The sequence below is a fragment of the Amblyomma americanum genome, chromosome 1, assembly GCF_052857255.1.
Source record: "Amblyomma americanum isolate KBUSLIRL-KWMA chromosome 1, ASM5285725v1, whole genome shotgun sequence".
Classification (NCBI taxonomy): Eukaryota; Metazoa; Arthropoda; class Arachnida; order Ixodida; family Ixodidae; genus Amblyomma; species Amblyomma americanum.
In genome coordinates this window covers 13,072,052-13,085,115 of record NC_135497.1, presented here as the reverse complement: position 1 = coordinate 13,085,115, position 13,064 = coordinate 13,072,052, and the positions used below count along the sequence as shown (strand labels likewise).

The window sequence follows — 13,064 nt, the reverse complement described above, 5'->3', positions numbered from 1 at the left end:
TGCTAGCTTCTTTGCTCTCGAACGACGCCCATCCCATATCACCCTGTACCCCCTGATTTGGCGTAATGATATGTGCTACACTAGGAACCAGCGCCGCCACACGGCGGACGCGCGCTCTACGGCGGGTGGCTCAGCACCTGACGCTGCAGGCTTCTGGAGTTTTGGATGGTTTTGTTGGTTTTGTGTTGAAAATTTGACGCTGCCCTCGCAGCCAATAAGGCGCGAGCACTTTTGCTTTTTCTTTGCTGCTGCTTCCGTCCATCTTTGTACTGACGTCATCTCGAGATGACGGGGAGCTGTGTGTAGCGCTGCGGTTTTGGGAATCGAACGGTTCTATGCTCGATCAAGTTTTCCCGTAGATCCAGTGAGCGTAAAATAGATGGCAATGGCTAGCGCGGCTGGCTCATCGAGGGCTGAATTTATTGTCGGTGGAAAATTTAAATTGGTTCGCAAAGTCGGAAGCGGTTCCTTTGGGGACATCTACCTGGGAATCAACATGGTGAACGGTGAGGTCAGTACGCAAGAACATAATTAGGGTTAACTCTACGTGTTGTTTTGATTTGTTTCGAGACGTTTACGTTCTATAATTGCGCATCCGCTTTCTTTGCACGTCTTACGCTTTGAATGTGCAGTCTGCTTTGTGCTTGGAAATTTATCAGCGCATTTCCTGGCCTGACTGCTCGTCCGTAGTAGCGTCGCCCGCTAAGTGATCGTTGCGTTTTATGAAACTTAATCGCTTCACTGCGAATATTGCAGGAGGTGGCAGTCAAAATGGAGTCCACCAAGGCCAGGCATCCACAGCTGCTGTACGAAAGTAAGCTGTACAAGATTTTGCAAGGCCACGAAGGAATACCCCACACAAGGTAGTTCTTTTGTTGCTATGCTTGTGTGTATTTCGCAGTCGCCCCACATTCTCATACAAGTGCAGGCTGTCATAAAATAGCTTTCTTGACAAATTGCTCATGTTTTGCTAAACTGAACAGCGCTTCCGAAGTGTGTGCGCGATATTTTCCTGTTAGATCAGTATTGAGGTCAGAGCATGTGACGTTGCATAGAATATCCTTGTACGCTTTTGACACTGCCTTTTCAGAATGCGTTAACTGTTGCGGTTTTATCTTTTCCTTAAGCATTTTTTTTTGCATTGGGGAAAGCGTTTTTCTCTGGCCAATAGAGTAATGAACTGCTCATTTTCAGGTGGTTCGGCACCGAACGAGATTACAATGTCCTTGTGATGGACCTCCTGGGCCCAAGCCTGGAAGACTTGTTCAACTTTTGTTCCAGACGCTTTACTATGAAGACAGTGCTAATGCTGTTCGATCAGGCAAGGAACCTTTTCTTTGGTGGGGCCTTCAGGTGCAAAATTTATTTGGCTTCAGGTTGCATCAGCATTATAGGTGGTCTGCACTGGCGCACAGCCGCGCCACGGCGTTGCGGTGCAACGCCGCCGGGCGCCATAATCGATGTGCATGTAGCTGACGAAATTGTGCTCCTCAAGCATGTTTTCTTCCTGTGTCGCATTCAGACGGCTGTTTGGAATCCACGTTCATCGGAGATTTGGAAGGTAGTCGCCGGGCGCTACAGCCGGACGAAACTACGTCGTAAACGAACGCCATTTCGATCGGGCAGCTGCGCTTGTGAGCGCCGCTCGAGCCGTCCGAGAAAACCGGCGCAGCGACGAAAGCTGGTCACAGGTGTTGTTCCCCGAGATTCTGGGATAGAAGCTCGGGTAGTGGTCAATGACAGCAGCGCTTCCATGAAACCAGAGGGCCGCATTTATTTGAGACACATTCGCGGAGAAGTGATCGGTGATCCGGCCTCTCGCTACAGCGTCTGCGGTGCATGAGCACACCGGGTAAATATCGTACAAAAGGCGCCGATTATGTCTTGCGTGGGAGTCTTCTGCACACAACACATGCTCATGGCCGCACATCGGAAGCCTTGTTACCACTCTGGAGCAGTCATTCTTTTGCACAAAGGTGGTCATAGATTGTCACAACAGCCACTCATAAGGCAGCAAACTGGGCTAGGTAGTTGTTCACTTTTGCACTGTGGGCTGTGTTGACAAAATTCGACGCTAGAGTACCTGAGGTGACACTTGATTGTCTGCGCTTCGTCAGTTTTGTCTCTTTTTTTGTGTCGGCGTCTGACTACAAAGCACACAGTGCAAAAATTAGTGTGCTGTTTTGGCAGGGATTGAGGTTGCCACGCCAGCTCGCGAGCTTGCAGTGTCACCCTGATGCAAGCGCAGATTTCACATCATCCACAATATAAAGACGCCGCTTCGGTGGCCATGACTTCACGGAAAAACGAAGCGCATGCCCCAAGAATTCATTCCAAGATTAAAGAAAGCATGAGGTCACATCCTTTCATTCAACATTTAAACAAACTTTGGTGGCCGCCCTACGCTTGTTTAGGATGTACTTAGTCTTAAAATTTTGCAGGTTAATCTAAGATTAAAATCAGAAGTATTGTATCAAGGTCAGATATGTAGTAGAGTTCAGAAATCAACGGCTCTGCGCAGTTGCGCAGTCCACAGTTGTGCAAGGGACACCGCATACGTGCTGCAGCTGCCTAGTGGCGCCGGGTGACCTCTTCCCCACGAATATGCCTGATCTACATGCGGCTCTCCGGTTTCATGGAAGCGCTGCTGTGATTGACCACTATCTGAGCTTTGATTCCAGGAACGAAGGGAACCAAACCCGCAACAAATTAAGTCGCTGCTCCTGTTTCCTCTACAGGCTCGAGCAGCGCAAACAAGTGCAGCTGCCCAATCAAAGGGGCGTTTGTTCACAACGTAGTTAGGTACGGTTATTGCCCCAGTGACTATCGGCCAAATCTCCGATGCATGCGGATTCGAAACAGCACTCTGAATGCGTCACGGGGAGAAAGCATGCTTGCAGAGCAGGAGTTCATCTACTACGTGCACCTCAATCATGGCGGCCGGCAGCGGCGCACTGCAGCGCTCCGGCGCAGCTGTGTGCCAGTGCATACCACCTCTATATTACACACCTTTCTCTCCCGCAGTTGGCTGGTGACGGCATTAGAGCAACTGCATATATGCATTGTTATGGTAATTTGCTACACAGGAAGGAATACTGTTGAGTAATACTGTTGCCAGTATTACTCAACAAATGCTGCTTTTTTGGTTTCCTGGTTGTGCACAATAGTTAATGCTTGGGGCTCGTGTAATTTTGCCTGTCAGTGTTACCTGGAATTGTATTTCATGTTTTGAGTGATTGTATACGTATGATGTTGGGTTTGCCAGCCGGAATTTTTTGCATTTATGACATTGCCCATTTGCGGCCAGATGCGCTTGGTAGGCAGATGTGCGTGTGGCCACGACTAGAGACGGAACAGAACTGCACGCCGTCCCCTTGAGACCGGCCGTGGCGTGGCTTTTGCCCATGTGTGACAGGGCATTGATGACAGGCAAGTCGGTGTTGTGGTGATGGAAATTTCTGTAGGGGCCAAGTTTGACAGCTTCACTGAGTTGGAGAAAGTGCTGAGATTTTTTAGCCAGAACAATCACAGTAGTGAATGAGCACTTTGGCTGGCTTGACCAGGCGTGATGAATGTTAAATACGTATGCAAGAACGGGGTTGTAACAGGCCATAAATCTTGGAGTGAAGGAAGTTCTCAATTATTTTGCGGGGCTTCAGACAGGCGAGCCTTGACGTACATCTTATATGGTGTGGTTTAGCATACCTTCTTCTGCTGCTCTCCATGATGTGCATGTTGGTTCAGGAGTTTATTCCGTGCGTGACGAAATATAAAACCCTGATAGGAGGGGAATGGTGTACCATTACCAGGAGAAGGGAGGCGTGGCGAGGGAGGGGACTGAGGTTGCCAAGGGGTAGCAATAAAGGTTGGCGAAAGTGTGTCAGATGACGGCAAGGGGTCCAGATCAAAATGGGGAGGGGAGAAGATGGCAGAAGCAGGAGCCTGAAGAGAAGCAGCTGAAAGAAGCATGAACAAAAAGAAGGCACGGCACTGACGAGACTAAAGTGGGATGAGACAGAGCGAGGCTGAGGAAACTAGGGGAGAGGAGTAGTAGTTTTGTGTCTGCAACAGCTTTGCGAACACTAGGAGCTTGCGGGGACGGAAGTGCACATGCGTAGATAGCTGACAAAATTGCGCTGCCCAGCCTGCCTGCCTGGAACAAGTACAGCGTTGCCGCTGTGTTCTTAGACACGATAGCTCCCTCTGAATGGTTGCTTTTTCTTTAATCTTGCACATTTTCGCCCCTATGTAATGATATAGGAGAAGAGTAATTATTTTTTAGATAAATTGGCAACTTTCTTGATGGTAAGGTATGAAGCCACTTTTTAATCTCTGGTATTTTTGATAATTCAATTTTTCAAATTTTGTTCTATCAAAATTCAGATTCAGTCTTGAATAAACTGCAACAAATTGTATTTGTATTGAACACTGTTACAAAGATATAAATTGTACCCCTTGCGGACCTTGCGAAATCGAAACTACAATTTTTCCAACGGAATTGAAACCTATTTCTTGCCGTTGCAGTTATTTTTTCCTGTTCATTTTTCAGTGTAGACTTATAATAACTGTTCTTTATCTGCTATGTACATTTTTATTTGTATTTACTAACTGAAATCCTCGCATTACGTTTGGAACAAACTAGATGGATACCAACACTGAAGTTTGGCATGTGTCATTTCAACAGTGGCAACTGATACTGCGGACATTTTCGATCAAACTGCACACAGAAAAAGGATGCACAGCACTGTGTGTGTCCCCTTCTTGCCCTATTTTAAGAAGCAGGAGCCACCATTTAGTTAGGACGTCTAGCCTTTTATAAACACAACTTCTATGAGAGATTTTCTGATGCTGCAAAAAAAACACAAGAAAAAATTGAGCTGCCTCACAAGAATAGCAAGACTGAGGAGGAATTGAGCTGCAAATATGATGGATTTTAACAGGACTTCGGTTTGTGGCGTTTGTAGTTATTCATAATTTTCTAATTTCTTGCCATTTAATCTTATATGCGAGCAATCCAAACTGTTCATTGAAACTTTGTATGCTTATTCATTATATACCTGTCCGGGCACTGAGCCATGATAAGTAAAGTGGTGCTGTTTGTTTTCTTACTGCTGCATTTCTTCTCATAAGATTCCTATATGCAAACCATTTTCTCAGGCTCATTCTATTATTACAGTGACAATGGATGGTATGATTATATTGGTTTTGGTTCATTGCACATCACCTGTCCTAAAGTGTATAACAGCAAAAGCATTTTTTTTTGTGATGAACTAAATTGAAGGAGTACAGTGACAATGGATGGTATCATAATTATTTTGGTTCATTGCACAGCACCTGTCCTTACGTGTATAACAGCAAAAGCAATTTTTTGTGTGATGAACTAAGTTGGACTTATACTCCTGTCACACGACATTCCTCGAAGGTCTTTCCAGCAAAGGCACCTTTTTTCACCAAAGGAGCGAAAGATTAAAGGAGCAGCGACGCTGCTACACGGTGCAGCCCAAAGGTGAAACAGTCGTCGAGGCTTAGCACTCGCTGCTGTGCTCTAGCCAGCTGAAGTGAGTGTTTTAAAATTAAAGTGGGGAATTCGGTTCATTCGTTGAGCTCAGACAATTTTTTCATTCTAATTGCTTGCTTGAAAGAACTGCAACAGCTGCTCTCATCAGCAGCAGCAGGCTTTGTGTATTGCCTTTGCCACCAGGGGCACTCGGTGTTGCTGCAACACTTTACTGTCTTAAAATCTGGGCATAAAATATAAACACCGTACAAAAAGCAAAGCTAGACAAACCTTTTGTATTTTTTTAAAAGATGTTTTCAAACATTGTTGGCTTCATCTACTTTTTTTTCACTGCTTTTACTTTTTGACGTTGGATGGCACTGCCGTCGCAGGTTCTCGAAGGCCGCGCCTTTGGGCTCCAAAGGTCTCGGACGGGCGCCTTCGCCTCCAAGGCCCTTAGCGGCAAAGGCGCAACATTTGTGCCGTGTAGCTGCACTCCTTAAGCCTTTGGATATAAGGACCCGATTCTCAAAGGCCTTTGCGGTGCCCGTGTGACAGGGGTATGAGACACCTAATTTTAGTTCCATGTTTTTCCTTTCAAATTATGCGTTACTCATTAGAATACATGGATCACTGCTTGGTGTTAGCCTAGGATGCATAAATAATTTATAATTTAATTTCTTCTCTTGTACTGTTTGTTTCATCAACCAAATGATGGCTGTGATGTATAGTCAACCTTCAGGGAGGGAGAGGGTCTTAGAGAAAAGTTTTTTAATATTGGACTTAGGAAAATGAAAACTCCTGCTGTTATGTATTTCAGTGTTCTGATTTAAAATATGGTGTCCATTTTTGTGTATATTATCTGGTTTCTTATTTATTAAAGAATTTTGGTAAGATTATTCTGACAACTTTTTGAAAAAATTGGCTGTTCAGATTCAAATAAATTTTATCCCAGTGGATTTTACTATTATTAATACTTGCAATAAATGTACATTCATTGTTCTAGCCCTTCTGCAACCAAAGTTGCATTGTTTTGAAGTTCACATAAAAGTGGCAAGGAAAAAGGTGACTTTTCTTTATGCTGTTTAATATTTTCACATTTTATTAAGTGTGCTGTTAATGATTTTATTGCAAGCTTCAATCATTCAGCTGTCAAGTAAAACAAGAATGGTGAAAATCGCGTGGACCAAAGCCGGGAACGCTTGTCAGCAGTGTGTAGGGTGGTGCAGAAAATGAAACAGAAAAACGCAAAAAACCAAAAGAAACATTTTGAAGCTGTGTAAGCACATTACAGTGCTTAAATTTTCCTAAACAAACAGCTTAGAAGTCCCATAGCGAATAGTCTGAATCGCCGCTTAGCAAGCTGCAAAAATGAGGTCGAGAGTGCACACTGTATTGTGAAGCAGTCTGCCGACCGCCATCAAATCTACGACCACGTCCGTAGCTCCGCAGGCAATGGCAGGTTGGCGTCTACATGCTCGTTTGCTAGCGTCCACATCTTGCACTAGGTTGCAGAAATTGCTGCCAAACTGGCGATTTTATCATCGGCGTGCTTCGCAATTCCTCGTTATCAGTGCTGGGCAGAAATGTGTACTCTGACCTGCTGCTGCCAATCTCGCTCAAGCCCGTGACTTCGAAGGCGAACGCTGAAGCTGGTAAAGAAGCACTTATCACGATCGCCGAATTGCACTCCTGTGCCTCGTTATTTCCTGTTCCGATCACTACTTGTGAAGTAAAATCATCCTCCAGCTCTCAGTCATCTGCTGCAGCCGCGATGTGCACCGCGTTCGGAACGAATGCCGGAACGGCTGCCAAGGTCGCGTCATCCGCCGGTCCATGCTCAGGCACTCCGCTGCTGCTGGTTGACGTCACTGCCGACGAACTTGTGTCTTCCGCTTGCTTTCTGCGGCCTTTTTTACGTTTTTTTCCAAACTTATGCGTGCTGCGAACTTCCGATAAGGTTTCGTGCCACGGTGGTCTTTTTAAAACTGGCGTCGCAGGACAAGCGTGGAGCGTTCTAAAAAATGGCGCCGGCCAATGAGGCAGTTGAATTTCGCCACGTGACGTCCAACAGCCAATAGCATTGGCGCATTTTGTATTCTGTCTTTTTCTCAGTGACCAATCGCAGTAGACCTTTCGTACTTGCGGAAAGAAAGCTGAGGTGTTGCTCTTTCAAATGAGGCCAAAGTCGCCTCGTTGTGCCGGCTACTTTTGACGTGATGCAAAAGGGGCATTTTCTAACCGATTTTCGCAAGCTCTCTTGTCAAAATTGCATCTTTGGGTGTCGATTTCTCATAAACTACATTCAGCCATGAAACTTGGAAGTTAAGATGGAAAATGATGAGACATGTCCAACTATGACAAAATTGAAAAGCCGATTTTTTTTTGGTCCCAAAGCCCTGCGTCCCCCCTTAAGGTCATGTGAGGCATCAAAAAAACCTGCAGTATATACACTGATACGTAGTTTTCATTCTCTATGGCACTTAAACCCGCCTGGTTAAAGAGCTGGAATGACAACAAACTACGTATCAGCAGTTACATTGCTGTTTCTTTGTCTCACATGATCTAAAGATGAACTACACATCACAGCCATTGTTCGGTTGATGGAACCAAAACAGCACAACAAAGAAATTACAAATTATGTAGCGGCCATAGGTGAATATTGCGCTGTGGTTCACGTGTATTAATGTTTAACGCATCATTTGAAAGAAACACGCAAGCAAAAAAATGTTAGGGTCTTAGCATAGTTAAACCGAGTAGACATGTGAAAGCTTGTGTTGAGCCTGGTTGGTTCATGGTTTTGCTTTGCTGGGTCGATGGCACGTCTGGCGGCGATATTAGTTCGATAGTAGTATTAGTTAAGGAAAACTCCGAAGTGTGCAATCCACAGCGTGAGTGTGTTGCAGTTTAACACGAGGCACGATCGGCTGCGGCATAAGCATAGTGCTTTTGGGCACAGGCCAGCGAAGCTGACCTGTTCGTGCGGCCGCGTGCTCGAAGCCCAGCTGCGGCAATATTTATTTATTTATTCAAGGTCGAGCTTCACCGATCAAATGGCTTTTTCAGCTTTGGTTGGAAGTAGAGCCTTCTCTCTAAAATTTGATGTCTATAGTCCTTTGAAATGGTGACTGCCGGTGTCATATCTATATTTAGTAAATTTGAAAAGAAAAGGATTTTTTCATATAACATTTTGATTAGGATAAGTAACATCCTTCATGATGTTTATAGTCCTTTGAAATGGTGACTGCCAACGTCAGATCTATATTTATTAAGTTTGAAAAGAAAAGGATCTTTTCATTTAGCATTTTGATTAGGATAAGTGACATCCTTCTTAACTTCAGAACTAATTTTCTCTTTTTGTCTGCTGTTAAAAATTTTTTCCATTAAAGTGGCCTCATACCTTAAAGGTGCACTAAAGAGGAATCTGAACTCGTCTTTTATCGCGGGAACTCTATCTACACGTTCTGGGCATTCTTAGAAACTGAATTAATGTCCTGTGCGGCCTAGTGCTGTATATAAGTCGGATTAAACGTCCCGACTCCCGCCTTTTTGTTTTTTTTTTGACTCAACACGGTAGGTGGAGTCAACCAACGCGTCAGCCAGTCCCGTGGCAGCTTGCTGCTCTGCCATCGGCGGTGTGATACGTAAATGAAAGAATATACGTGTATTTTTATTTTTGTGGGTCTAATTTGCGGCTATATTGTCTGACTGTTTATTCACAGAAAGCAAAGCCACCACACGACTGGCTGGAAGGCACTCCGTACGTTGGATGACTCCGCCTACATACCGCGTTGAGTTCAAAAAAAGGCGGGAGCCGGGACGTTTAATCTGATTTAATTAGGGCAATCGGCTGCACAGGACAATAATTCGAAGTTTCTAAGAATGCCCGGAGCGTGAAGATAGAGTTCCCGCGCTAAAAAGACGAGTTCAGATTCTTCTTTAGTGCACCTTTTAACACTTTGTGGTCACTAGTTGGGCTTCTCCTGACAACACAACTCTGCTGAACGGCAGAGTTGTTGTCGTGTGCCGCTCGACAAGCTTTTCCTTGGTTGAATTGTGCGTTTTCTTCCGTGCACATGATTTGCTATCTCTTAAACCACACTATGACGAAATGTCCTTCAGAGGCTTGGGTACAGGAAGAAAAAAAATAAGCATTCCATGAGTTGTTCTTGCATAGTTGTTTTTTGTTTTCGCAGTGCCAAAAACTGGCAAAGTAGTTTCGGACTGGAAAGGCCGCAAAGTGGGTATAAGTTTTGGACTGCAAAGGGTTAGGGCTAACAGTATGGTGTGCGCTGTTATCGTAGCAATGACAGCTGGAGATGTAGTTTGTTCTGACATAATTTTATTTAATTTAATTGGTTTACTTTTTAAAAAGAAAGCCTATCAAACATATTACTGTTATTATTATTGATGCAGAAAAAAGTTTCCTCGGCACACAGCTTGGGCACTTCAACTTGCTGTCTCTAGGTGGTACCGCAGTATGTTGCTGCTCGGACTAGACTAAAACTGTTGTTGCCAGATGAGCTGCAGTGCGCTTTAACATGTGCTCGTTGCATCTTCAACTTTTGTTGGTGCACAGCTAAAACTAATGGGAAGAATGGCTTAATGAAAAACTTGACTCGAAAGGAACGCGTGATTTATACCACAGCCACCCACTCAATTGAAGAATGCCAACGCACCATCAAGATTCCCCCCAAAAAAATACTTGGAAGAGGGAGGCATAAGTGAACAAAATGCAAGCGAACAAGATAAGGCTTGCGTAGGCACGTAGGTAGAACAGGGGGCGCCTGAAAATCAAACCCCTTGGCGTGCACGTGAGTTGACTCACGTTTGATGCTACCTTGGCGCAAGCAGACCATGTCATGTTTGTAGCAAAAGGTTTTTCCCATGTTGTGTTAGCCCAAGCACATTCCACAGTCAGGTTGAACTTCATTTCTACTTGTGAAGGTGCCTGTGCAAAAATGTAGCTTGCCAGTACACAAAACTGCAAACATTGCATAGAAACTAGTGGATGTCTTGAACATTGTTATAATGTGCCAGTGTCATTATTTGCTAAGGGCAGTAAGCCTCTCCTAATGCTGATTATCTGTGACGTGCCTAATTTTAAAAGGGCTTGTTAGAAGTCTGTGCTGGGAACACAAGCACTGCCATTATGCTTGACATTGCTGTCTCATGGGTTGTTTTTATCTTATTGAAGTTGATTATTATTGAACTTGTGCAGAGGCAGCAGTACTACATGATAGATTTCAGCTGTAATTAAGTCTGACCTTGCTGAGCACCACGCTGACTGATGAGGCTCAAGTGAGGTTTTGGTCTTCATCAAGGAGCTGCCATTACTACCATCGTTCTCACGAAACGTTCAAATGCTAATAAGTGATCAGACTGCTTTCTTGTGCATAGCTTAAATAGCACATCAAGGCAGTAGCCAACCGATTTTTCAGACTCCAATAACTCGGTCTTCACTGAGGCATCGTCGTGCTCCTACAGCTAAAACACATTAATTTGGCCCCTGTTAACTCGGAAGTTCAGATAATTTGGCCTCCCTGCTTCCTGCCGTCAAAATGTACAGGCGTGAGCAAAAGTGGTATACAGCACGCAGCGGGTGGCGGAGCTTGGGAAAACTAGGATGCCTAATGTCCGTTTGTCTCCGCTTTCAGGGTGGGGACACCCTTTGTACCACCCCGCACCTCCATTTTCCGCTTGCAGCGGCATGTTGAGCCCCACATGCTGGTCGCTTACTGCACTATGCGTGTGCCGTGGTTTGTATGCGGTTTTTGTGGCGGCTGAAATAATGCGACAGAACAGGAAATAAGCAGTGCATAGTTGTTTCTCTGGTGGCATTAATATTTTGGCACTTCTAAGTGTGTATTATGCATGGTGCAGTCGCTCAGACTACACAGCAATCGAAAGTTATACGGACTGCTGTGTTCCCGGTTGCTGGCTGCCCCGAAAAAGGACAGCGGTTGTTTGGTCTTCCTTCGTAGTCGTAATTTAGATTACCAAGGTCACCAAATTGTGTAGAATTAAATTTATTAGACTGGCCTTCGGCTCCGGAATCTTCAGCTGCTGGTGCTTAAAGAAGAAAAGCTCCGGCCCTCGTGCGTGCTCTGGACTGACCACTGCTGGTGTTCTGTACTTGGACTGTACCGCTAGTTGTTCGCAATGCAACGCCTAGCAAGACGTTCCTTATTACAAGTGGTGGAGGTGCCAACGATTCTGGAGCTTTGCAGCCAAGCATTGTCTACCGCCTCTGCGATGCCCAAGACCGTCACCCAAACTGCATCACCACTTCCGTTGGCTGTCTTCTGCTCTGGCGCTGTGCATCAGCATGGTCCGGCCATCTTCAGCAGCACAGATGACACGGATGTGGAGGATGGGTTGGCCCCCTATGAACGCGCGAGTGCATACAATAAATGGGACGACAGCGTCAAGCTCACCAGTGTTATCTTTTATTTGAGCGACGTAGCGAATCTCCGGTTTCGAAACCACGAGGTTGACATCTCAAGCTGGGTGGCCCTCAAAACCAGCCTGACAGAAGTCTTTGGCCATCCTGCAGTGCATAAGTTTCGCGCCAAGCAACGGTTGCAAAGTCGGGCCCAGCAAACCGGTGAAAACTTCGCCAGTTGTACAGAAGATGTCGACTTCTGCAAGCATATCAGCCCTTCTATGAGCGAGGCCGACAAGATCAGACATACTATGAAAGGCATTGATGATGATGCCTTCCAGGTGCTCGTTGCCAAGAATCCCCCAACTGTCTCCAGGGTCGTAAGCTACTGCCAAAGCTTCGATGAGCTGCGCAAACGGTGCCTTTCCAACCGGTGTGCGTGGTTTTCAGGAGACCACACTTTCCAGCTTGGCTCTCCCCGGGGACGGTGCTCTGGACCAACAGTCGCTCCTCCTGCGCATCCAGCAGTTCGTCCGTGAGGAAGTCACATGCCAGCTGTGCTTGTCTACCTGCTCGCCTACGCCTGCGCCATCGCTCACTCCCAACCTCCGAGCGTGTCATTGAGCAGGTCACTGAAGTCCTGCCACCTCCTCCAGAGCCACCCTTGATCGCGGCTCCTTTAACGTGCGCTGATGCTGTGGTGTGACTGCGGCCCTCACCTGCTGCTCCAGTCTACAGCCTCCTCCCCACCTGTTAGAACCCCAGCGACCTGCAACTCCCACTTATCATCCGGTTGCCCGCCCACGATCTCAGCCGTAGCCTCTCAACCCCTGGCGCATGCAATACAACCGACCTATTTGCTACGCCTGTGGTGTCGCTGGCCACGTGGCTCGTTTGTGCCGCAGTCGTGACCATCATCCACACAATTAGAGCCGTGAGCCGACCGCCGTTGTCCTCGTCTGTGTCACATGAGCCGCCTCCACATTCTTCTCCTAGTTACCATCTTCACTCCTATCGCTAGTTGTCTCCTGGACGGCATTCCCGTTCTCCGATGCTCCGCCGCCAACTCGCCGTGCGAGCGGAAAACTAACGGCCGCAGTTCCGGAGGCAAGAACTGCGCCGCCAGCGACTCGCTCAAGACCTGCTTCCGTGGCTGCCAACATTATCACCGTGTTCGTTGAC

At 46.2% G+C, this 13,064-nt stretch overlaps 1 protein-coding gene across 1 annotated transcript in view; it reads left to right on the top strand.

Annotated features, from left to right (window-relative positions):
• The first annotated feature begins 256 nt into the window (after positions 1-256).
• The window catches only part of CkIalpha (Casein kinase Ialpha), a 42,654-nt gene continuing 29,846 nt past the window's right edge, over positions 257-13,064 (top strand). The window contains exons 1-3 of the mRNA XM_077642998.1: positions 257-511; positions 757-863; positions 1,195-1,321. Of these exons, the coding sequence (XP_077499124.1) occupies positions 380-511; positions 757-863; positions 1,195-1,321 (366 nt within the window). The 5' untranslated portion in view covers positions 257-379. The remainder of the gene's footprint in view (positions 512-756; positions 864-1,194; positions 1,322-13,064) is intronic.